This window comes from Schistocerca americana, chromosome 1 (assembly GCF_021461395.2).
Source record: "Schistocerca americana isolate TAMUIC-IGC-003095 chromosome 1, iqSchAmer2.1, whole genome shotgun sequence".
NCBI lineage: Eukaryota > Metazoa > Arthropoda > Insecta > Orthoptera > Acrididae > Schistocerca > Schistocerca americana.
In genome coordinates, this window is record NC_060119.1 from 462566194 (window position 1) to 462590825 (window position 24632).

Below are 24632 nucleotides of genomic sequence, written 5' to 3' on the forward strand. Positions count from 1 at the left end.
GCTTCAACGACGTGCTCTTAGTCAAAAGGCGAACGATTTATTCGTCTTGTGGCCTTTGCATAAAGACTGGATTACTGGCATTTCTCCTTATTTATAACGATGTTGAACTTTCTGGGGTCGCGCTGTTGCGCTGACACTTCAAATAGGAATGTAAAAATCGTTTAAAAACGATATTTGTTTCAGCATTGAGTTGCGTGTTCGCAGTGATTAAAACGCGCGATGTGAATTCGTAATAGGTTCAGAAGCTCGCCCATCCATTAAAACGTAGGTTGTCTGTCGGTGTAATCGCCAGAGAAGATCGTCTGTATGGTTCTACAGACTAACCCTCGCACGATTTGTGTCTGCAGTCTTCTCCTAAGAGAGCGTGCGCTCCGCCTCTCGTTATCTCCGTATCGACGGGACGTTAAACCCTAACCTCCCTCCTACAGTAGTGATACCTTCTGTCTGCTTTGTGGCGCTATCAGCGGCGTATGTATTCATTTTATGTTCAAATAAACTGTTGTTGCCGTTTGAAGCCAGTGTTTATCGTTATTGTGAACTGAAATTTTGTAGCCGCTGCGTGAAAATGTGTACATTTTTGCCCAAGGAACCGGAACAAGTTTTTATGGTGATGGTGCCAAAGGTAGACGGCGATTAAATTTGCCGGTCATGGCACCGCTAAAAAGCTGTGGAGTGGCTGTAGCAGCGAGTCGCGGTGCCAGCGGAAGTAGTCTTCGGTTCGCGGCAGTGTTTCTTGCCGGCCGTGGCCCGCTGCGGCTCTGCTTGGGAACCGGCGGCGGGTCGACGGACTCCGTGAAACAGCAGGAAGTGCGCCATAAAGAGCCCAAGCTCCGAGCCAATTCAGCTCTCTTTCCGTTTTTACTCCTCCCCGTAGAGCTGAGTCCGTTCGTAGAACAATTTGTGCTAACTGTTCAGAATAGTTCAGTCCGATCGGCGTTCGTTGGCTTTCGCGTGCTGCCGGTTTTTCATTGAGCAGGGATTGTCGGTAATTTATCAGTGTGGTCCATTTCTGCTTTAGTTACGTGTGGGCACATACCCTTCCCGACGCCACACCGTCACTTTGGTCTAACGACGGCAAAGTCTTATACGTCGTCTGTAAATTAATTTGGGATGTGGCGCAATGGTTAGCACATTGACCTTGCATTCAGGACGACGCTGGATCTAATCTCCGTCCAGTCATCCCAATTTAGTGTTTTTCCTTGGTATACCTGACTCACCCACGCCAAATGATGGGGCGGATCCTTCGAAAAGGACATAGCCGGTTCCGTTACAATTCCTTCCCCAATCGATACTTCGGGTCCGTCTCTAGTTTCTCCGTCGTCAGTGGGAATTTTAACGCTAATCCTTCTTTCATTACCTTCACTGTAGGTACAACATGCAAAAATTTATTAAATGGATGCAGCGTTTGCCACTTAGACTGTTCGTTTCACAGTTACTTTCGTCTTTGTAAGCCGGTATCTAGTGATTAGCTAGGAAAAAAGGTGCCATAGTTTAAAAATAGCTGCATATTCACATTATGTGTTTCCGTCCGTTTTGCTTTACAAATTTGGCTCAAAATGGTTCAAATGGCTCTGAGCACTATGGGATCAACATCTGTGGTCATCAGTTCCCTAGAACTTAGAACTACTTAAACCTAACTAACCTAAAGACATCACACACATCCATGCCCGAGGCAGGATTCGAACCTGCGACCATAGTGGTCGCACGGTTCCAGACTGTAGCGCCTAGAACCTCTCGGCCACCCCGGCCGGCGGCGCACAGGGACATTTTCCGTCTGGGCAGCTGTAACCAACATCAGCCTTGTTCAATGAGGAAATCCCATTTACGTGAAACACGCTTGGTACCAGAGGAAGAGAAAGGGCGGTGAAACATGTAAAGGAAGTAATGTGTACTCCTGCTTTCCTTCCGTTTTTCAGGAGCTGCATTGAATACGATTTGATGACGTCGAGTTGACTGGTTTCTGTCATTGATATGTAGTATTCTTAGAGTTTTAAACTGCAGATGCCCTGTTGCTATTTCGTCATCTCTAGTAAATAATATGACACTAAGATTAGTTTGCAGTATACGGCACATACAAGTAGTACTTGTGTCTCTGAAGATGTCTGCTGTTGGACTTGTTGCTTGGACGATATTTCTTCAGCTCTGATCCACTACGGAATCAAGACTCGCTATTACGATCTTCTTTCGGACAATGTTCGTCGATATTGAAAGAACGGAAAGTTTAAACTGTTCGTGTGGATTGTAGCGACGCGTTAGACAGATTTAAGACCCGGAAGCAAGGCAGGTGTTACGTTTCCGTGAGAATTCGCGCACCTGTACTGTGAAGCGGGGACAGGGGAAGTAGGCCCTCATGTACGAACAACTACCTTGTCTTTACTCTATAACAACGCGATAACGGCGTGGTCCTTTTTCTTTGCACTTGAAGTCCTTGTTTAACTGCAGGAACTATTTCATAGTATGTTGCTTAAATTGGTGGGCTGTTCAAGGTTCTATCAAGGAAATTATACACATTCTCCCTATTTGAGTAGTGTCGTGTATGATCAAGTTGCACAGCTGGTGAAGTATTAGATAACATTTCAGAAGTTTGTGGTTTTCTGTTCTGGCGGTACTACACGAGCATCAGTGAAGGCGTTTCCTACGATAAAATGTAAAGCTGTCATCAAACCGAAGCATGTTTTGAACACAATCATGCTTTACAAGGCGTGGCCTTATTTTGATGCGGTGCTCTCGTTCTTCTCCCGACTCACACCCCAGTTATAGGGAATTGAACGTGGATTCCGAACCGCGTTATCAACTCGGCATTTTTCAGGTAAACAAATATTGCCAGGGGTGAAAGAAATGATAAGTTACAGATCAAAATGCTACGACTAACGGGGAATCGAACACCAGATCCGTTGTCTGGCGTTTAACCATTAAATCAATGAGCCACGTGCTTCCGATGTGTGTGATATAAATGAGTCTCGATAACTACACCAACCATCTCATGTATTGGCTCGTTTGGATCTTCCTCGACGAATACTTTCCGACACACTTTTCGGTTGAGTCGATAAGGCTTGAGTATTGATTGTCGGTCGTTATCAACCCGTGCGTGCCCTACTTGGACAGCGCCAAAGCTGCTCTAACGTAAAGAGGGATTATTTATAGAATAAAAATTGTGGAAAACGTTGTTCTTACCGACAATAAACTACCCGAACCGAGAAATTAGGACAACAGAGCACAGCTGAAAGCACAGTTCCCTTCAGCAACGCGCAAAGAGGCGGAGTTATGCAAACAGATTTCAGTTATCTTAAGTCTTTGACAATGGCGTACTTAACATTATCGATTAACCCGTGTCATTAGTGCAATGGAACTTACCTGCTCGTATAGCTTAACGCCTACGCTAGCTTGGAAGACAGGAAGGTAGACCAGACGGGTGTCGATTCCCCGCTGCGGGTTAACGACTATATTGGTCTGGTAGTACGTCCACACTGAATGTGGTTTTTAGGGGGTTTTCCACGCTCGCTTTAGGCATATTCTGGGCTAGTCCCCCGGTGTACGCTTCAGGAAAGACGTGACACACACTAAAAACACGCAGATCTAAGTTTAGACGATTCACAAAAAGATGACAGACATGCTTAGGTTAGTTGACGACAGGAAGCACATCCGGCCACAAGTCAAGAGCGTTAGCCAAACCATGGAAACAGCATACGACGGCAGAAACACGAGGAGACATAGTTCTGAAATATCGATAACCTATCAGAATCGAAATGTTTTATGACAGTTCGTAGTTGACAAGGTTACACCGCCGACAGTTGACCATCAGTTGTTCATTCGGTGTGAGGTGCCGTTGCTCGATTGTGGCAAGTCGTTACAATGTCTTTTCGATGTCGACTTCTAATTGCGAGGCATCTTGTTATTTTGAAGTGTGCTGTGGACAAACCGTTTGGCTTATTGCCGTCTCCAGTGGTGTGTACGTGGTCCGGAGAGCCAGGCAGTCCACTGTCGGGTTTCGGGCGGCCGCTCGCTTCAGGCCGAAGATCGACCGCCCCTCGGCGCCGAGCGCAGCGGCTGCTGCATCTGGGTTACGTCATCGCCGCGTGTGGGCGGATGTCGCACCGCAGCTATCGACGGTTGCCCTCTTCTGGTCCGCCTCGCCCATCCCGCGTATGGCGCATCCTGTAACACCGCGGTATTCATTTAACTGAGCACAAGAGGAGAGCCTCCATATATTATCGAGTAGTCAGAACATTATGACCACCAAATACTCTCTCTCACCCTCCACCCCTCCCCCCTCCCCTCCACTATACATGGTGGCATTTTTAAGAAAATCGACCAGTCTCCAGCTTCTTAAATTCAACAGCCTCATTTCTTTACTTTCCTTTAATTCGGAAGGGTCGTACATCCATTGCGATTCAAAATAACGATTTGTTCGTTCCAACTGGATAACTAGTGTTCCAGATATGATACCTAGACAAGTGTCACATCCTTAAAGCTGACAATCATGAATTCATTTTGCGCTTGCGTAGTTCGCGACGTTCGAGAACCACGAATGTTAAAACTGTACTGACGCCAAATTTCATATTTCGTGTACAAGAGGAGACTTGAAAGGCTGTGTCTATTCCTAGCCGAATGAATCACGTTTGAAATTGCTTGCACGTATCTGTAGCCCATCTGTGTGCGATTGCGCCCCTATACGCGACATCGATTGAGACGCTTTAAAGTCAAAAGCTCGCAGGGCAGGAAGTAAGTTGCAAAGAACGATGCGTTCACAGTGCTACGGCGTGTTGCATTGTTTAGTGGTTGGGTTTGGCAACAGGGAAAAACATTCCCTACCGGTCCGAAGTCATACGAGCTCCACCGATTCCTTCGCTCTCAGAAAAGGGGTCGAGTTATAGGCTCTATTGTGCGTACAGTACAGTACAGTCTGAATGTTTGAATGCTACCAGTTATTACCGGTAGAGCAGAAAAATCGCTACCTCCCATCCAAGAAACGGATAGTATTAAACTATGCGATTAACAAATCTGTATGCTTTGCAATAGCCTTCCGTCCCTGTTAAGAATATTGTTTACTGTCGATAGTTTTTATCTGTCTCCGGATTGTTATTTTATCAATTTCGAGACGTCTTAAGAGAGAGGAGTCATCTTACTAGCCTCTCGAGACACAAGACAGTTTTAAATACGTCCTCACCTTTGAGGCTTTTGATGATAGCCAACATGTGTTTTGATTTCTCTGGGTGATAGACTGAAGGAGTATGATTTCGGCTGTTCACCCTACTTGTTGATCCTATTTTTCTGCACACTGTTTCGGCGTCTGCCACTGTCTTTATATGTTGCAACTTCGTTACGCGTACTGGAGTCCAACGCAGCTCGCAGCATCTGAAGACGACGACTCGGCCTTCGAGATATTGTACATAAAAATAAAATCAACAATTCGGCTGAAGCGATCTGTCAGGTTTTCTCGCTACTATTGATTAATGACATTCTTCCGGGTGTTATGCCGAGGTGGCGCTACCATTATGTGCACAGGATTTCGACGACCTACCCACCCATCTTGTTCACGTACGCGAGGTGTGCCGTTGGTTACTCGCTGTCTGGACTCATCTCTCGCCGAAATATATGGCAGAGTTCGATTCCTGGCGCCTACTACGCCCTTTTATCTCTCTTTTTCAGAGCTCGCACTGATGTTCCGTGAAATACAAATTGTATCAGCTGTTACCTACTATGTTTGACGTGGTGGCCGGCGAGATTTTGACAAATTAAGTGCCGAACCCCCAGGCGTTACGAAAATTCAAACCTCTGTCCCTGCTTGTGAAGATTTCCGACATCTTTACTTCGACAGTCTCTTTAATTATACTGGCCCAGAAATTTGGCTTTTGCACGATGATACAGATCTCATTGTATTTTATTTCATTGTTGTATTCCAGGGAGAGCTCGGCGGCAGCTGATTGTCTTGGTTGTTGCAGTCTGGTCGCTGAAGTTCCATGCGTCTCTCCTTGATGTTCTGCCACATTCGGATGGAATGCGATACACGTGGGTCTTTCGGAGACAATGAATACTTTTGCCTTAGTGCGAGACATGGTGATACAATAAAGGGAGATGGCGCTACAGATTTAGGCTGCACGGTCCTTTGACGTCGTTGCCGCCGTGTGAGATACTCCAAAACATTAGCAGACTACTGTTTACGATTCTTTTTTGTTCTTAATTTCTCTCGTGTAAACAGAACAGTTGCATGAAATAGTAAATGTTACAGCGTTTTCGTGAATAACACCGTGTCTGGAAGGCATTTTCAGACGTTTTATGGTCTGACATGCATATTGATCCAGTAGCTTTCGTAATTCAGCATTTTCCTAAATACGGACCGAGGAAGCTGAGATTTGGCCTACGTCTTCTCGAAAACTATAAGAACATATTTTATTCTGTTTGGCTGATTTCCAATATTTCCTTCCCACAGTATTGACCGAGAATGGTTTTCGAGTTGGGTTGGCAGGAAATGTAAAGTCAAATGACGAAAATAAAAGCACTACGGTAAAATTAAACAGCGCAAGCAAAATTCATGTACGTAAGAAAAACATTGGTGAAACAATTCCATTTACACATGAAATGTGATTCCTTACCACTTTAGATAATAATCAGAATCATTGGTAAGTACGTAAATTGCACAAGCTGGCATTCTTTATCAAAAGGCTTCCAACGGAGGACAATATTTGCTGCAGCTGACAGGCGGACGTCGACTTCAGGTTCGTGACGTCGTGATAAGTCTCGGCAAGGCCCACGAGAAAGACAGGCCGCGGCGCGTACGTCATAGCATGTGACACTACAGGTCTTACGAGCTGCAGCGACCGTCTCCAGCAGAAAGCGATTTACTATTTGAGACCAGTTTAATACTTCGTAGCTGCACGTTAAGAGAGATACACGCTCTCATTAACATGTGACAAATATAAGGTCTCGACTGGGTGCCATTTCTTTGATATAGTGATTCCCTGCCTGGCCCCGGACGAATCGTGGTGTATGTCGGATATAGCGACTAGTGCGACGCCATAAGTTCGCTGCTGGAGTCCGCTATTTCCCAGGGGCTCGACGGCCCGCACTCGTGAGTGAGGAACGAAAGAGCATAAAAGGGCATAATGGCCGACGGGAATCGAAAGCGGCTATAAACAGCGATGTGAGACCAATAGATCAATCTGCTTGCAAACCAAGCAGCGAGTACACAAAACAGCAGAAGTGGCAGCGCAGAAGGAAGGTGGGTCGGGTGTTGAAATACTGTGCAGGAAATTGGAACAGCAGCTCGGGAGAACAGCCGCAAGTAGACTAACTCGGCGGAACACCTGAAAGCGTTGCTGAAGGAACTCGCGGCTAGCGACTGCGTCGCGCGTAATTTTGGGCAGGAAGCAGGCAGCCTGGGCCACGGAAGAGAGGCTGCCCAGCTTGGTCTGAAGTAGGCCACTGGGTGCCTGCCTGCTGGTGAGGCCGCCCGCTGTACACGCAGACAGCTGGGCGCCGCGTCATACGTGCGCCCTCTCACCGCCTCTCCTGGCTGCCACGGGCACCACATGTCTTGAACTCCACTGTACAGAGGTTTTGCAAGGTATTGGGCAATTTCATAAGGCTATATACCCACCACCACTGTACACGATCTCACGTTAACCTGAAAGAGAGAAGATATAAGTTTCTACACTAATCGTGGATCCACTAGATGTGAGTCTCATATGTACTACGACAAAGTGCAGCAACAAGATGTGGCATGGACTCAAAAAGACGATACAAGTCCCCGGCAGAAATATTGAGCCATTCTTCAAACCAATCTCGAACAACTGTGGGCCGGTGACATGGCGCATTGTCATCCATAAAAATTCCATCGTTTCTTGGGAACGTGAAGCCCATGAATGGCTGCAAATCGTCTCCAAGTAGCCGAAGTTAACCATTTCCAGTCAATAATCGGTTCAGCTGGACCCAGTCAATTTCACATTAACACAGCCCTCACCATTATGGAGCCACCATCAGCTTACATAGTGCCTTTTTGACAGCGCGGGTCCATGGCTTCGTGGGGTCTGCGATACATTCGAACTCTACCATCAGCTCCTTAAATGGACCAATCTTTCAGTCGATATACGAGTGACAGTAATCGTAAAGTTTTGATTATAACCTCGAAAAAATAGTTACTTAATGAATTTTTTGTTTCAAGTTATATGTCTGCAGATCTGTGGTCTACACTAAATCCCCGCACCACAGTACTGTAGAACGCCGCTAAGGGAACCAGGGTTGCACAGACGGCTGATGAATCGTTCACGGCGTTACAGAGGCGATGTAGCTGCGTCGGATCGCGGAAGTTTTTCTACGTTCACATGGAGTCAGTTTCGCCTCAGACTTCATAAATTTCAAGCAAACAGCATGTTTAGTGCGCTACATAAGGCTTTCCTTGTTTTTGTATTTCTGCGGCTCTCTGGGTTCGCGTCCAATATTGTCGCTCCGTCGAAAAATTGCGACATCATCCGAAAGCCTCAGCAACATACGAACGTTTCACTCCACTTGCGGTTAGCAAAGTGAGACATTTTTTTGTATCTGTCTTTAATATACCGCAACGACTTTGCCGTTACCTGTAATCGCAACTTCTTGCCTTGTAGTAAGATGTTATCCCATTGTTACTTCTTCCACGGAATTTGCAACATATATTTCGTGATGTAGGAAGTAATGGTAAGCAGTTGGCGGTAAGGCCTCTAGTCTCCCTGAGGTACTCTCGTCTTGTGTTACGTACGACCATCACCGTATTTAGCGTATCTTAGCATAAGTAAAATCTGGGAGGCGTCAAAATTTGAGCTACTGATAAAAATTCTATCGAGCAGGTATTTCTTTGTGTTGTGGTCAGCGCGACAGAATGTCAATCCTAAGGGCCCGGGTTCGATTCCCGGCTGGGTCGGAGATTTTCTCCGCTCAGGGACTGGGTGTTGTGTTGTCCTAATCATTATCATTTCATCTCCATCGAACCGCAAGTCGCCGAAGTGGCGTCAAATCGCAAGACGTGCACCCGGCGAGCGGTCTACCCGGCAGGAGGCCCCAGTCACACGACATTTGTTATTTATCACCACCATGTCGGAATATAAAATCGCTGACGCACGTGTCAGCGACCTGACGTTTCGTCTATAAATTCCAGAGGCGATCTTCGGAAGCTTTATGACGATGTCTCCAGCATCACGAGACGAAATATTAGGCAAAGACTTCGGCCTAATCTCCACACAACTAGAATCATAAACGAAGTAAATACCGGCCGTGAAATGAATTGTATGCCTCGAAACTATTTTTCAGAGCTCGTGTGACGCCTTGAAAAATCGTATATATGGCACTCAGCAACAGTTAAGTTCATGTATTTTTTTACTTTATATACACCTCTATCTAGACTGGCGGTGCGTAATGTTAAAAAATTAGTTGTTGATGCGATAGCTGTGTCGCCTTTCTAAGAAAGAACTACTAGAGTGTAGCAGAGGTCTTTCGTAATGCATCCTACTGTGTAACTGGGCTCTTTTCTGGGAGCAAAGAAATCTGTAGAAATCGCATGACTTCGGGCCGATACGGAGTGTTTCCACCTGTTGCCGACATTAGCTACGTAACAATACAAAACGCCGTAGCGTTGTTGTAGCAGTGGTATGCCATGTTGATTCCAGGGCCACCTCTCCGCTTACCCCCACCCCTTTCTCCCGGTGGCACACAATGGACTAGACGGCAATAACTTGCCTACGTTCATGGCGTCGGCCGCAAAAGGGCCAAGTAATATTGTGCTTCTGTTAGTAGTTTTTGACAGTTACTTCTGTGATTTGATTTGAATATGAATGTTCCCCTCCACGGTGGAACTTCGTATGAATGAATGAAAATGATTGACTGAATTACGATATACGCTTTACTAACGTACTTTAAATTAAGTTTCGCAGGAAAGACGCTTCGTTAGCTGCTACGCAGAGCTGACAGGTAACTCAGTTGTATTTTTTCGTGTGTTGCAGGAAGATGGGAGAGAAACGAGGCATGAAGGCGCTGGAGATGTGGTGCAAGCGCGTGACGGCGGGCTACCCAGGCGTCAGAATTGACAACATGACCACGTCCTGGCGGGACGGGCTCGCCTTCTGCGCGCTCATACACCACTTCCGGCCGGACCTCATGTGAGTACCGCTGTGACAGGAAGTCACTTCCGGCGTGACCCGCAGTCCCTGCCTGACAGCCGGCGCACCGCTGTGCAGTCTCTCTCTCTTGCAAGTTAGGCAAAGAGTAGGTGACGCCGGCCTACGTGTTCGGTACGGTATTCCATTGCTTTCATGTTGATGCCTCGCAAACGTTTATGGATTCGTGGAAACTGCGAAAGTTTGCGCGGGAAGGAACATTCAATGCAAAACATTGCAAGACTCAAAACATACCTTCCAGTTAGTGTCAGGAAAGCACGAAACCTTTGCCACTTAGCAGCAGAATTGTTACAAATAATCTGCAGAATTCATTTAAGTTTTGTGACATTGCCAGTCCCACACACTGATACTCTGAACAAAATCTCACGAAGTGGTAATAAAAGAGGAACACAGGGTAGTTGGCACCAGATTTGAGTCCGATATTACCACAGCACTTTTGTTCACAGTGGAATTTCAGTTCACTTCCGTTGTTCTGGAGAGGTCAACTGTGTATCTTAATAACGGTATTACAGTTGGTACTGATATTTTGCAGCTTAATGTAGCAAGTAATGTTTGGGGGATCGTTTGAGATCAGACTGTGATGGAAGGCCACTGATAGACAGCCACTGACAGCCTAAAATCAGATGGAGGTTGCCAGGTGAGACGTAGGATTGTGCATCTAGGTAGACGTAAAATGTCCGCAAACTAGGTTAACATTTGGTGCAGTGGATGCTGGGAGTGACTGTAAAGGCGTTTCCCATATGCAGTTACTCCCGTCAGACCACGCTGAGTGTCAGCTTTGTTTGCGCGTATAATACAATTCTCCAGAAGGCAGTGGAACTGCACAGGTCTACAGGAGATATCATTAGTGCTTATGTACAACCTCCATCTTGTTCAACATGTGACAACTGCATCTTACAAGACAACAGTCTGTGACATGAGAGGATTGATCCTGTGTGTGATAAATCTTCAACAGCAATAATCCAGAGCGTGTAAATGGTCAGCTTGATACCCAGTGTGTTTGGAACGCTTGTCCTACTCCTTAGGTTCTTGCTGTGCTACATAGTAAGACTTAAATTTACTTTCTATGGATCTCATAGACTTGCATCATTAATAGCATCACAGTAGTACTGTTAGAGAATCTCACCCAGCGTACTGGAATGTGAAATATGAGAACGATGAGAGCATTTTGAACATTTTAAAAATATTCAAAGTTTGAAATGTGTTATCAGTTTTTTATACATGCAGCGCCACATGTTTCTCATGTTGACTCAGTTTTATTACAACAGAGATAAAAAATTTTGAATTTTTACATTTGTATGTTTTCTTAAATTTTGCAGAAACCAGTGGATGTAAATGCTTAGTAAAGTTACTGTGCACAGCAGTAAGTGTAGCAGCATGTCATCGTATCATCTCAAAGAACTTCGGCTATTCCTCAGGATTTGATCTGTCATGCTGCTTCGATCCATGTTCCACAGCTTGCTCAGTTGTTTGGCATTGACTGTTGGGGTGCTCATGGTCTCTTGTAATTGTAACTGATGACATACCTGGCCAACAAACAGACTAGAAGTAGTTGTTAATACTCTCAAATCCTTACTGATCCAGTTGGGCAATGTCTTTTTAAAATTTTGCCGAAGATTGCCGAAGGAAGTGCCATTTGAACCTAAATCTTAAATCACTTAGGGCAGGACATCTTTGATGTTGAGGACACATGCAATTTGTACCAATGAGGGCATTGATGAAATCTGTGACTGCCCACACCATTTCATTTGACATTCACTTATCTCAATACCCTAACTTGAATACTAAAATATACCATGTTAAGTGTCAAAAATGTGGCCACAATTTTACTAAAATATAAATGAGGCTTGTCTCTACAGAATTGTCTGTATGTGAATCCAAAACATGAGGACTGTAATTAACCATTCAATATATGCTCTAACACGTACTTCAGACCACTGTTTTGGAACAAATTACTGCCAGTGTAGGATGCAGTAGAGCACTATTTGTGCAAACAAAGTCAACACTTGATGCTGTATCTGAGGGGAGCAACCGTAAATGAGAAATGCCATCAGTCACTGTGCTGACTATCAGCTTAGTGCTATGTGTTTAGTGTCTGCTATGTGTTTAGTGTGTGGATCAATCTTAGGGAAGCTAGTTTTCTTCTGCTGCCTGTTCTCAATCTCTCTTACTGACAAGACAGTCAAGGAAATTCAGTAAGATGTCTTGTACTGTTCTCTTCAGTTCAGAATAAAACAACTGTGAACCTTAATTGTAGTAGTACAACAGTAAATGCACAATATTCTGCAAACACTTCTCCAATTTAAGATCACAAAAGAAACCAATTGAAATGTGATTTCATGAACCTATCACACAATATTGACATCAAGCCCTAAATTGATTCTTTTGATCTAAGATTATTTGTTTATTTATACCACTAGTGTTCATATGTGGTATAAATTTCATGTTTTTGAATAGTGTCACAGTTTTTCTATCCAGGGCTGTAGTTTAAAATATCAGAGGATTAGTGGGCTAATTGGCTACTGGGAAACCAACCTTGCTTGTAACAATAGGAAGTGAGCATCCAAGTAATGGCATTGTGAATATGCAGTGAATTGAGATTTTTGCTATGCATAAATGAGTTCATAATGATTTGATTACAACAATTGAGTGCTCTGAAAATGCATATTACTAGTTTCATTTCTCTTTTTAAAGAATTTCTTTGCAATCCTGTTGTCTTATTTTGATCAGGTTTCTGCTTAGTATATACAAGTGTAAAAAAAACGAATCACTAAAAATAAACTATCTACTGTGATTATGACAGTGACAAGATCATGTGTGTTCCTATTCCCCAATGTACTTTCCGCATAAATTACTTCATTATTTTATCAAATATAATGACTAAAATGGTTTCCCATCCTTCACCATCTGAGCTAATGCTCTTTCTGTAATGACCTCCCTGTCTGTGAGGAATTACGGCTGCCTTCAGCCATTTTCCATTTAAATAACTGTTTCTGATCGAGAATTTTACTCAGCCAGAGCTAAACTGATACCACCAGGATAGATATTTGTTGTTGAATTGAGAACTGTAATTTCCATCTGTAGTATCATTGTTTTCTGTCTAAGGCAACTCCATCATCACTTAAATTAATGAAATAAGTTGCCTGCCATTCTGTACAGTGTAAAGAGTCTTAGTTTACTTGATTGCATGAATATAAGTACTTTGTTTAACATTTCTTAATTTTCACAACTTACAACATACCCAGTCTCGGCATCCATACTCTCAGGACACTGGCTTTCAGAGGAACTATAATTATGATTAAACTTTGTAGGTACATTTGATTTTGCAATTGTGATTTAGGCATTGATTGGCATTGAATTATACTCACCTTTAGAGCAGTCTCATCAAGGTATCGTGTTTTTGTCAGTGGTCATTGGCATAACCCCTAAAATGTGGATTTAGTGCTACAAACTGCTATTTTAGAGTTCAAAATATGCATGAAACATGATGCAGGAATATATGTAGTGTAAGCTACAGTTTCTTTGATTTGTAGGTAATGGAGGCATTTAGACACTATATTCCACCTCTTTAGTGTTAGCATCAATATGATTTTCTATATTGTAACTGCAAGGTTCTCTCTTTCCTTTTTCATTGTGAACTTGTCCTTAATAGAGTAAAGGCTGTGATCTTGTTTTGTGGCAGTGTAGAGTTGGACACATGCACATTTTCGGAATTTCCCCATCATGAACATGTAAAATAGCACCTTTTTCTACTTATTTGGAAGCATACGTTAGCTTTAAACCACCTTGGAGTTTCTCTTTATTGATTGATTATTATAAATAACTTAGCCTCATTGTAATAATTATTTTCAGTGGAAGTGATGTAGTCTTTAGAATGTAATAATTCAGATTCTCAGTTTAAATGAGCTGCCTCATGCAAACATAAATTTCACTACTTGTAATTGTTGTTCATACTTGGAAGGGGATACATGTTGGAACTAATAACCATTATATCTGATATTGAAGTTGCAGTCTTACATAAAAGGACAAACCACTACCAAGAGATCACAATTACCCATTTACTGACTTAATGTATTGTTTGCTTTTTGTTGCAGTGATTTTAACAGCCTCAATAAAGATGACATATACCATAACAATGAGCTGGCATTCCGCACAGCTGAACTTCATCTTGGTATTCCAGCTCTACTTGATGCTGAAGACATGGTGGAATATGAAGTACCTGACAGATTGTCAATTTTGACTTATTTGTCTCAGTTCTACCAGGCATTCGCAGGGAGCCAGCAAAGTGAGCACTTTTCATGGATAACTGTCAAAGCAAAAATATTTTATCAGCTATTTGAAGACATCTCTTTTGCAAAGTAAATCATGTCTCACTGACACGTATAATTTTAAATAAAAGAATATTGAATTCCTGGAAATTGTGATCTTTAAATCGATGACTTCAGAATAAAATATCTTTTCAGATTTAATGTTCTGTGGTTAACAGTATTTGCTTAAAAACTGAACCTGCTTCTAGTGATATGTTTTGTTTGTGTGCAGATTCTCCTTTGGGGCGGTCTGTTAACAAAAGGCCATTAAGTACACCAGAAAAAGTGGTGGTTGCTGAAAGTCCACCTTCAAAGGTAAGTGAATTTCTTTCTATGTTACTGCTGAATTTAAAATCAAGACTGGAAATTTAGTTTCAAGAAGTGTGAACAATACACGAAATTAATAAGAGTAAGTTCATCACCAGATACCCTCCTGTTCTCCATTGTTGTCGTAAACATTTAAAGTTTTTAAAATATTCGACAACTGTATTTACACCTACCTTGACTCTTTTACACCTCATAATTTCCAGATTTTAATTAAGATAAAACATTTGTGCCAGAAATATAAAAAGCAATGTAAATTAGTAATTATAACCATTACAAGATTCATATACATCTGGAAGTTGTACAAATTAGCATGCAAGGCAAGGTACATTACTCCAAGATAATATGCAGGATGGTGTGTTGTGTTCAGTGAAATTTCTGGCACAGAAAATCTTGTGAAATGTTAAGTAAAGACAGAAAGTTAGAGACCTGCGCAAAGTCCCATTATCTGTACATTATGACATTTGTCATTATTGCTCCTGTTGTCTTACATGTGAGAAAGGACCCGGTCAGGGATCTTGGCAGATACAGTATTAAAACAGTGATCACAGCAGAACCTATAATTTAAAGCAGAATTGAAACCATGCCACAAGTTGACATTTTTCACCTACAGGAACCACGCGGGAGTCACAAATACCAAATGATTGACTGTCTATAGATTTAACACAAAAACCAACTAACACAGTAGTAAGAACAAGAACAGCAACAGCAGCAACACCACCACCACCTGAAAATCAAATGACCCTAATCTGTGCTGTTGTATATTTGATTATCATTTCTTTCTATTTCCAGTCTTGATTTATGTGTTTTATCATCTTATATTTTAAGAATGATTTAGAAAATGTTAGTTATAATGAGAGTATTTTATGTTTATTGTGGCTGCTTTAGATAGCTCATTCATATTTTTGTATAATATAGTTTTCTCCATTAGTTCTGCATGCATGAGGAAATGCTACTAATACACTTAAACATGTTGCATGTTGTGTGCTTGGTAAAAGTTATTTCTCCCATAGGATCGCTCCATTGGGCATAGTAGGCCTATTTGTGCTATGTTGTGCATGCGTGGAATTTCTATATGCAGCTTGAAAGGGGATGTCCTAAGTTAAACAGGTCCAGGAACATATAAGTTCGAAAGAAGTAAATTTCTTAATTTTATTTCATTATTTTTGTTACTTGTTCTTTAATTATTTATTGTTTGAAAACTGCTACCTGTATATATGTATATTTCCTTTGGTTTACCAGAATGTCCTACACTTGGTTTGTATGTAATCTTCTCATGAACGCAGTTTCAAAAATTGTTCTTTGTTCTTCATTTCCATGTTCACTGTTCCTTCATAGCTTTTGATGTACAATTAACATTTACTGCTTTTATAAAAATGTTGATAGCTTTCAATGGCCTTTGTTGCATGTTGGTGGATGGTATGTATCAAATCTTTTATACTATACTAAAATCTCTTTCAATGTTTATGTGTGCAATTTGGCCTGTCCCCAAATTATAGCTCTCTCTCTCTCTCTCTCTCTCTCTCTCTCTCTCTCTCTCTCTCTTGGGAGCTAAGCAAATACAGTGTGGGGATAGGTTCAGATAACTGTTCTTCTCTCTGTATTGTACATTTGAGTATAAATGGCATTGGCATTAAAAATTTAATTCATTCAAGTGGACGTTGTAGTGTTTTGCAGAAACTACAGCAGAAAACTCTGCAGAATCAGTTTAACTATATACAATAACAGAAAATGTCAGGAGAAATGCAGATCAGAGGAAGTCAGTGGCCACACATTCAGATGCTCAGCCTCACTACATCACTATCTAAATGCAGAATAAAATGTATTTAATTTGCATCCTTTGTTGGGAATGTTAAATATAATATTGCTTTAGCTAATTATTAATCAAATATAAGACTCAACTAGTTACCTTTGGAATGTTAATGGAAAAAGCATTTCTGCAAAAACAGTTACTGGATTTTAACTTTTTTGGTTTTCAATGGAAAAATATAATTTTGTAATTAATATGTTCCTATAAAGACATTGTTTTATAGTTGTGTGTGGCTGATGGGTACTACCTCTTTATGGAAATAAAGTTACTAATAAATAACAGATTATAAATTCAGTTACTTATGTGAGAATAATTGCATAACCTGTCATTTTGTGACAACCTACTGATTCATTTGCTGGAATGCTGTTGCTGTTGCGGGAAGTCAATAAGCAGTAAGCATCCTAAGGCATCCATCACTTTGACGTATTTTTTCTTCATATTTTTGTGTTCACTGAAGTGTGTATGGGTAATAGATACTAAACAGATATGCTAGTTCTCTTTACAAAATAGATGTTTTGCTGAAGCATTGTAAAAATTATTATCTAACACATACATATACTCTTGATTGGCTAAGAGCCTAACCCCACACTGTACCTTTTTTTTTATTTCCTCAGGAAGAAAGCTTGGACATAATTGGCCAGTATAAACCTGAAATATTCTGCTAGAAGGTAAATTACTTGTTCCATTTGTTTTACTTTTTATTTTAGATGTAATGATCATTACATAAATTTTACTTACTTCAAAGTAAAATCTTTTTTTTTATGTAACTAACTACTTTTCCATATTTACACTTATTGTGTGCATTAATTTTAACCAAGTATTGTGCATTCCCTTGTGCTTTTTAATACATTAACCAGTCTGCTTTTATAGTGCTTTCATTCTAATTTTATTGTAACATTAAAATAATTTTGTTGTGGGTCTACTTTTTGCTTTTAGTTCATAAGACATTTACATGGTTGTTTTAATTTAACTTATGTATGTTTATTCATTTGTACATGTGTTATAGATTACATTTAATAGTTTAAAATTACAAATGTCAGTCATGCCGCATGAAAACCTACACATATAATAACAGCCTTATTAGCATCAAAACTAAACTGCTGTTACTGCATAAATGGAGTGTGCTGACTATAAAAGTTGTAATAATTTTGTGACACAGTTACAGCTTTATCATCTGCACAATAGCCAACTTTCAGTTGCCAACATCTGTATTGGGAATATATAGACTGCTATGAAAGTTCTATTGCTCTTATTAGTACAGAACTTTTATTTCATTAGCATTTCACACATTTGTGTAAATTTGTAGTTTAAAATCTTCTGAATATGACGGCTATGGTAGCATAATTTTATTCCTTTCTGCAGCTCCGTATTTAACATGTTGTAGCTGCATATGTCCTCTCTCTTCCTTTTAGGAGTGTGATGTAATGGTAATATTTGGAATGTAGAAACATACCTGCAAATAATGTGGCAAGACGTGGGAGACTATGAAAAATTTAGGTTCACTAACTTTTAGAACTTAGCCATCTACAGATAACAAGACTCAGAAGAATGTTTGTAGAAAGCATGACTTTACAAAGATTAATCGACAAAGTCTTCATTTGCTTATTTCTTGTAAAGTCTGATTATTTCCTCAAAATATCATTACTCCTTCTCTTGCACCAAACTAAGGAATCCAACAACGGAAACTCTAGGTAGGAATATCAGCAACGTAGGAAAATACAGATTGCTACTTACTGTAAAGGAGACACATTAAGTTGCAGAGAGGCACAGTTAAGACACTTGCACAAAGCTTACAGCCACAGCCTTTATCAGTAAAAGAAACACACACACAAACACACACACACACAAGCACAGACACACAAGCAAGCACACCTATGCACACGTGACAGTCAATTCCAGCGTCTTGGGTGGGAATGCAACTATCACATGAGATGCTAGCAGTAATCTGGAAGGGGTGGGGAAGGGGAAGGAATAGTAGTGCATGGGCGGGGAAAGAGACGAACACTGTGTGGTGGAGTGGAGGGATTAGAATGCCAACAGGTGCAGCGTCAGGATGTTGTGGGGCAGGGAGGCGGAGAAGAAAGGAGAGGAGGAGTGGGGGGAGGGGGGGAAGATGGGCGGATGCATTGGCAGAGGGCAGCACATAAACAGGATGGGAGATGAGAATGGGATAGAGGTGACAGGACAGAGGAGTTGGAAACTGTTGGGTGGTGGATATGGAGACAGTATGTTACTGTATGTTGAGGCCAGGATAATCATAGAAGTGGAGAATGTGTTTTAGGGATAACTCCCATCTGCATAGCTCAGAAAAGCTGGTTGCATAGGAAAGAATCCAAATGGTTGGATAGTGAAGCAGCCATTGAAACCAAGTGCGTTACGTTCAGCTCCACGTTGTGTCACGGGGTGTGCCTCTTGGCATTCTCATCCCTGCACAGTCCACCAAACAGTGTTTGTCTCTCTCCTCACCCATACCCTAATGTCCCTTCCCCTTTGCTCGCCCCCCCCAGATCACTGCTTGTATTCCACATGTTAGTTGCATTCCGGCCCAAGATTGGCGGTCACATGTGTGAGGTGTGCTTGTTTGTACGTGTGTATGGACTGTGGCTGCCTTTTAATTGTGCATCTCTGCAACTTACTGTGTCTTCTTTATGGTAAGTTACAATCTGTCTTTTCCTACATTGTTGATAAACTAAGGAATCCTATGTTTTGAAAGCTAATCAGTTTTTCATATTTTGTATATGTCTACAGGTCTTCTGTGAGCTGCAAAACGGACATATTTTTTGATAATTCGTTTTGAATTTCAATTTGGAATGATCATCTTCATATATCATTTAATGAGATACTTCGCTGTGCATCAAGCAGCTTACATGCTGCTGTAAAATCTCAGATAAATATTTTTGCTCAGTTGCTTCTCTCTGACAGTTAAGAAAGCCTGAAGAAAATCTTTTGACTGTTAATACCTCGGCCTGTGCAGAAAACTCTTTACAGTTTACAGAGAAATTAAAATATATGTGCTATTGGATATTTCTAGCTCATTCCTTTCTGCAGGAATGACAGACTTTTGTCAGTGAAGTAGTGTGTGTCCATGTTATATAGGAAGACTGTGAAACTATGGGTAACTGCAGCTTCACTTTGAAAAGATTGCATATAAATACTTGTTTCCTAATCAGTTGTCAGAGTCAGGTTGAAATTGCATGTATTGTGACTTTTTTCCCCCTTCATGTACACAATACAAATAAACATGATAGCATCTTAGAACAAATGCGACGTGGTGCAAAAATAGTTTGAACACTTTGGTTACCAGTTAGTATGTATGTCATGCTAGTGAGTTTACCAACTAGGAAAAACAAAATCTGTTTCTTTTGTGTTATCCAAAAAATATCAGGAAGCAAATAGTTTATTCCCTAAACATGCTTGTTTTATTGGTGGACAATGGCACCCATCAGATAGAATCCGGAAAAGGCGATGAAAACAATTTCTTTGTTGATTAACTGTAATTTTACATTCATATACTAATTTTAGTAACAGTTATTACATGCTATCTATGGTCAAGACAAACACTAGAAACCTGATCTGAAATTAAATCCAAATTATAGATAAAGGCTAATTTAATGATCAGATTAAAGAAATATTGATCACAGATTTATGGTTAGCTGTACTACTCACAGTAGCATTAAAAACCTGTTTATGTCGTTACTGTGACAGCTTGACAAACTGACATTCTCAGACTACAATAAATATATTAGTCTACTGAAATTTTTAGATGCATAAATAAGTCATTATTTTCATTATTGCTCCCAAAGATAGTCAAATTGATCAGTGCGCATGACTCAAGACAGTGCTCAATATGTAATAAGTAACATGAAATGAAACTTTCTATTCTACATAACATACGGATTGTTAACAGGACCATCTGTGTCACATGAGACTAAAATAGTTGAAAATCTCAGGTAATAGCAAGTAAACTTATATCATCTAAAATATTTGTTTCTAACATCACTTTACCTTCAGGAAAAAGTTATACTGCTGAAGACATTCTATATAGTTATAGAAATGCTACATCTGAGATAAATTGCACAAATTGGGACACCAGAAAAGAAATTGAAGCTTCAGGAATTAATCATACATTTTCAAGGACATTAAAGCATACTTTTTCTTTTATTATTTTTTTTTTAATAGGAAGAAATAAAAATGTTGTTTTCTGTACAAAGTGTACTGTATAAACTGTTCACATTTTATTCTACAGTAGTTTGGTGATAATACACTTAAGTTCATTTATTTGGTGCAGGGATAATAATCTCACTGCATGTAATTGGATGATCAGGCAGACCAAGTGATGTTTTCATGCAAAGAAACCAGTTGACTTGGACAAACATTATTTAGTTACCACCTTAATAATGTCATTTTCATTGTATATTCTCTGTGTAAAGTGTTGTGCAGTCCTTGTACAAACCAATATTTACTGGTGTTCAAAATTTTCTATCTACAACTTTGGATGTGGGTCTCTATTCTGCTTTATCTTTGGATGTTGCCATAAATTGTTTCTGTAAGCTCCTAATACTCTATTAACTGTTCGTTGTATTGCAAATACCTAACTGCGCAGTGTGCTATATCAAAAGGGAAATCACTTCAGAAAGCTGTGAAATTACAAGAAGACAGAATGACTAGCCAAAGGGCTGATTCAAACCCCCAAGTGACACAAGCAGCTGTTTGGGGTGCCAGAGACAGCCAAGTGCAAAACTCGTTTGTAGGGTGAAAGTATAAGAGTGAGCAGGGGATGGAGTCACCAAGTGATATGTAACTTGATTGCAAGAATGTTCTTGAACCTGCCATGGCTAGCCAGTACTTTCTATCAGAAGCTGATCAAAATTGTGTAGGAGTTCCACCTCCTGATCATAGTACTGGCCAGCCATTCTCTCTTGCTTCAATGCTGGAGAGTTTAAGCTGTTTTATGGTGGTCATATATTTTCAATGCACACTGGTGCTGTAGTAATCACTAACAAATTTTAGTGTCAACATTCTGTGCATAATTTTGAGCGAAAACTTTTGAATTGCTCTAGAAGTACTAAACAGCACATTTGTTGCAGTAATTACTAAAATTTTAAAATAACTGAGAGTAAAAGTATCATCGATACATGAAATATGCAGTCTTTGTACAGACATTACAATGTTTTAAATAGTCACAACAAAAAAAGTTCTATTTATGGACCAGTGTAAAATGGAGTACTGTTGTGTCACAGTTAAAGTCCTGTAGTATTCACCTGCACTATTAATTCTTACGTGAAGCTCTTTTTCCAGTTAGTGGTTATGGCATTGACATCAAGTATAAATAATTGTGAGAAAATGAGAATCCCAGCTGGTGAAACAGACTTTCTGAAGGGTGTTTATTTGTGGGAAGGAGATCAGGGAGGAGTAACTAAAAATTTTGTAGACTGCAATGTCATCTCAATGAAAGAGCCACTCAAATGACTGGAATCTTTAATAATGAATTCATTAAACACAGATATCGAAATTGGCTCTCTAAATAGGATGTTACACAAGTAAGTTATACTGTGGCACAATGATTCTCATCTTTTTTCAGTATGTGTCTCATAGTTTATTAATGCTGGAAAAACAAGTCTCTTACTGGGGTCAGTTTCTCAGCATGTAGTCAGTACCATAATATATTTGCTGCCACTTTCTTTTGGAGAGTCCATTCATAAGAAATATGTTACATAGTTTCAATCAAACCACCAGAGTTCACAATTTAACAAATCAGAATTATTCATAAATGTTAATATTGTGTGTGTTGGTGTTATATATTGTTGGCTTCTGTGGTAATGAACAAATTTGCATCCACTCTGAAATTTCTCACAATCAATGAAAACAGTTAATCTTGAAAAATTGTCAAATTTTAACTCTGATCCTTTCACTGTTTTCACACTTGAATACTGCTTATTGTTGTAGAAGTTCAGATCAATACTCTAAAGAAATTTAGGTTCATTTAACATGATGAGCGGCCTATAATGGCTGTACAGGTTGCCTGATGATCAAAAAGATTGAAACTGTTGCAAATAAAGTTTCATTTATTAACAGACTATAGTGTTACATAAAAATGACTTTCTGTAAGTATTTAGGAGCTGTGGGACACTGACTTCACTGCCCCTGTGCAAAATACACTGATGACATTAATATTTACATCATCTTTATAGATTATCACATAATAACTTAAAAATTTGTTAAATCTCATATAAAAATATAAATTATGGCACCAGCTGACATACATAATGCATATGACTTAAAATTTTTTGGTGAAGATCTTTCTCCACAATCAGTAATCGAAGCTGGAACTTCTTAATTTTGCTCTTTGTTTGTCATGGAGCTTACTGTAGCAAAACTTACATTTTGCATGGAGTAAATTTTAAGAACATTCTCAATAATTGTGGGTAAACCATTTACATAATGGAGTTCACGAAAACTGTCTTTGCTTAATTCGGCAAGTACAAAATTTTGATGAGCTCAGCATTTTTGAGTTGAAACTACCATGAACAAAAGAGGATTAATATATGAGGTGCTGAGAACAATGAGGGCATAGATTTTGAGATTGTATCATGTATCCTTGTTCCTGGCATATGTTTATCTTATGGTGAACCAACTTTATCTGTGCTATACCCTTATACTGCAAAAAGCAGTGTCACTGAATTTTCTGATATTCACTTTCATATGTGCCCAAAGCAAAAATTTTCATTGCTGTAGGGGTAGTCAATGGAGCTGTAGGGATACTCAGCGGCTGCACTGATGCCCATTTCTACATAAAAGTTGGAAGCTCCTGAATGAATCCTCCCCAACCACCTCATGTTCCATGGTGTCAGCATTCAAGTGTTTAAAATGAGGCACTGAGGATTTCCAAACCATTGAGTGTTACCTACCTCACTACCAAACCAAAAGCTGATTTTCATCATAAAAATGTACATTTCAAAAATATTACGAGGATGAAGTTCTCACAAGGTTGCTGTGAACTGTTGCTTAAAGTAACATATTCTTCATTGGAGTTGTGAGATGTCGCAGTTCTCAAGTCACATTAAGGGAGACCACAGTTTGTCATATTACCACAGTTAGTGCCCAAATACATAGGTGGAAGGCAAGTATCAACCTTGAAACACAAAGACTTAACAAAACTACTAGATCCAATTTAAAACAGTTAGATGCCTGAAGTGAACAGAAAGTTTTATCTGAACCTCAATGCAGAAAGTGTGCTTATTGAAAATGCAGATAATGAGGACTTCGAAGTGTTGGGATAGGTCATAATTGTATGTGTGGTGCATTTATTATCTGTTATTTATGTTCTGATTCTAATTTCACATTAATTACAAGCCATACAACCATCAAAAAGACATTGTCACTAGTCTATATACAAAATTTTTATGAATTAACATTAACAGTAATAACTCTAAATATGAATAAAAATTGCATAACAAAGTGGTCACATTTTTTTTATAGAAAATATAAGCTGTTGAGACTTGGTTAAAAAACATGTCAAACCTATGAGACTGGTGGTTTGCCTATACATCTGATTCTCATAAACATCTATTTTTCTCAAAAATTTGTCTCTGTGCTTTGGGCCCTTCTGGTTCTCAGCAACTCTCTTAATCGTATATGATTTATGTTGCAAATGAAACATTATGGACAGTGCTTAGACCAGCCCTGCTGTCAGAGTTGTAGAGAAAATCCAACCTTGGTCTGTTTCAAACATTATAACAGAAATTGGCACTTTCCACAAAAAGCATACATAAAACCAGAGAATTATGTGGTTGAGTGTCATAGTGATGTAGTTTTATATACATATACAAATGTAATGTATTTATTATTTGTTCATCTGTAATATATCTCATTTAACAAATAATAAAGTAAAATGTTTTGAAAGGCTGCCACAGAGGAGGCTCCAGTATTACAGAGTAAGGAACCCAAATAGAGAAATCAAGAACCTGCTGACAAAAAGTGAAAAGGTGGAGATGTATGACAAAAGTAGTATTCTGATAGATTATGTAAATGATGATAAATATTCTACTA

General features: G+C 40.0%; 1 protein-coding gene across 1 annotated transcript in view; it reads left to right on the plus strand.

Moving 5' to 3' along the window:
- Positions 1-24632, plus strand: part of LOC124603335 (MICAL-like protein 1) — a 67399-nt gene that overhangs the window by 9525 nt on the left and 33242 nt on the right. Inside the window, exons 2-4 of the mRNA XM_047136388.1 lie at positions 9969-10124; positions 14237-14427; positions 14682-14764. Coding sequence (XP_046992344.1) covers positions 9973-10124; positions 14237-14427; positions 14682-14764 — 426 coding nt within the window. The 5' untranslated portion in view covers positions 9969-9972. The remainder of the gene's footprint in view (positions 1-9968; positions 10125-14236; positions 14428-14681; positions 14765-24632) is intronic.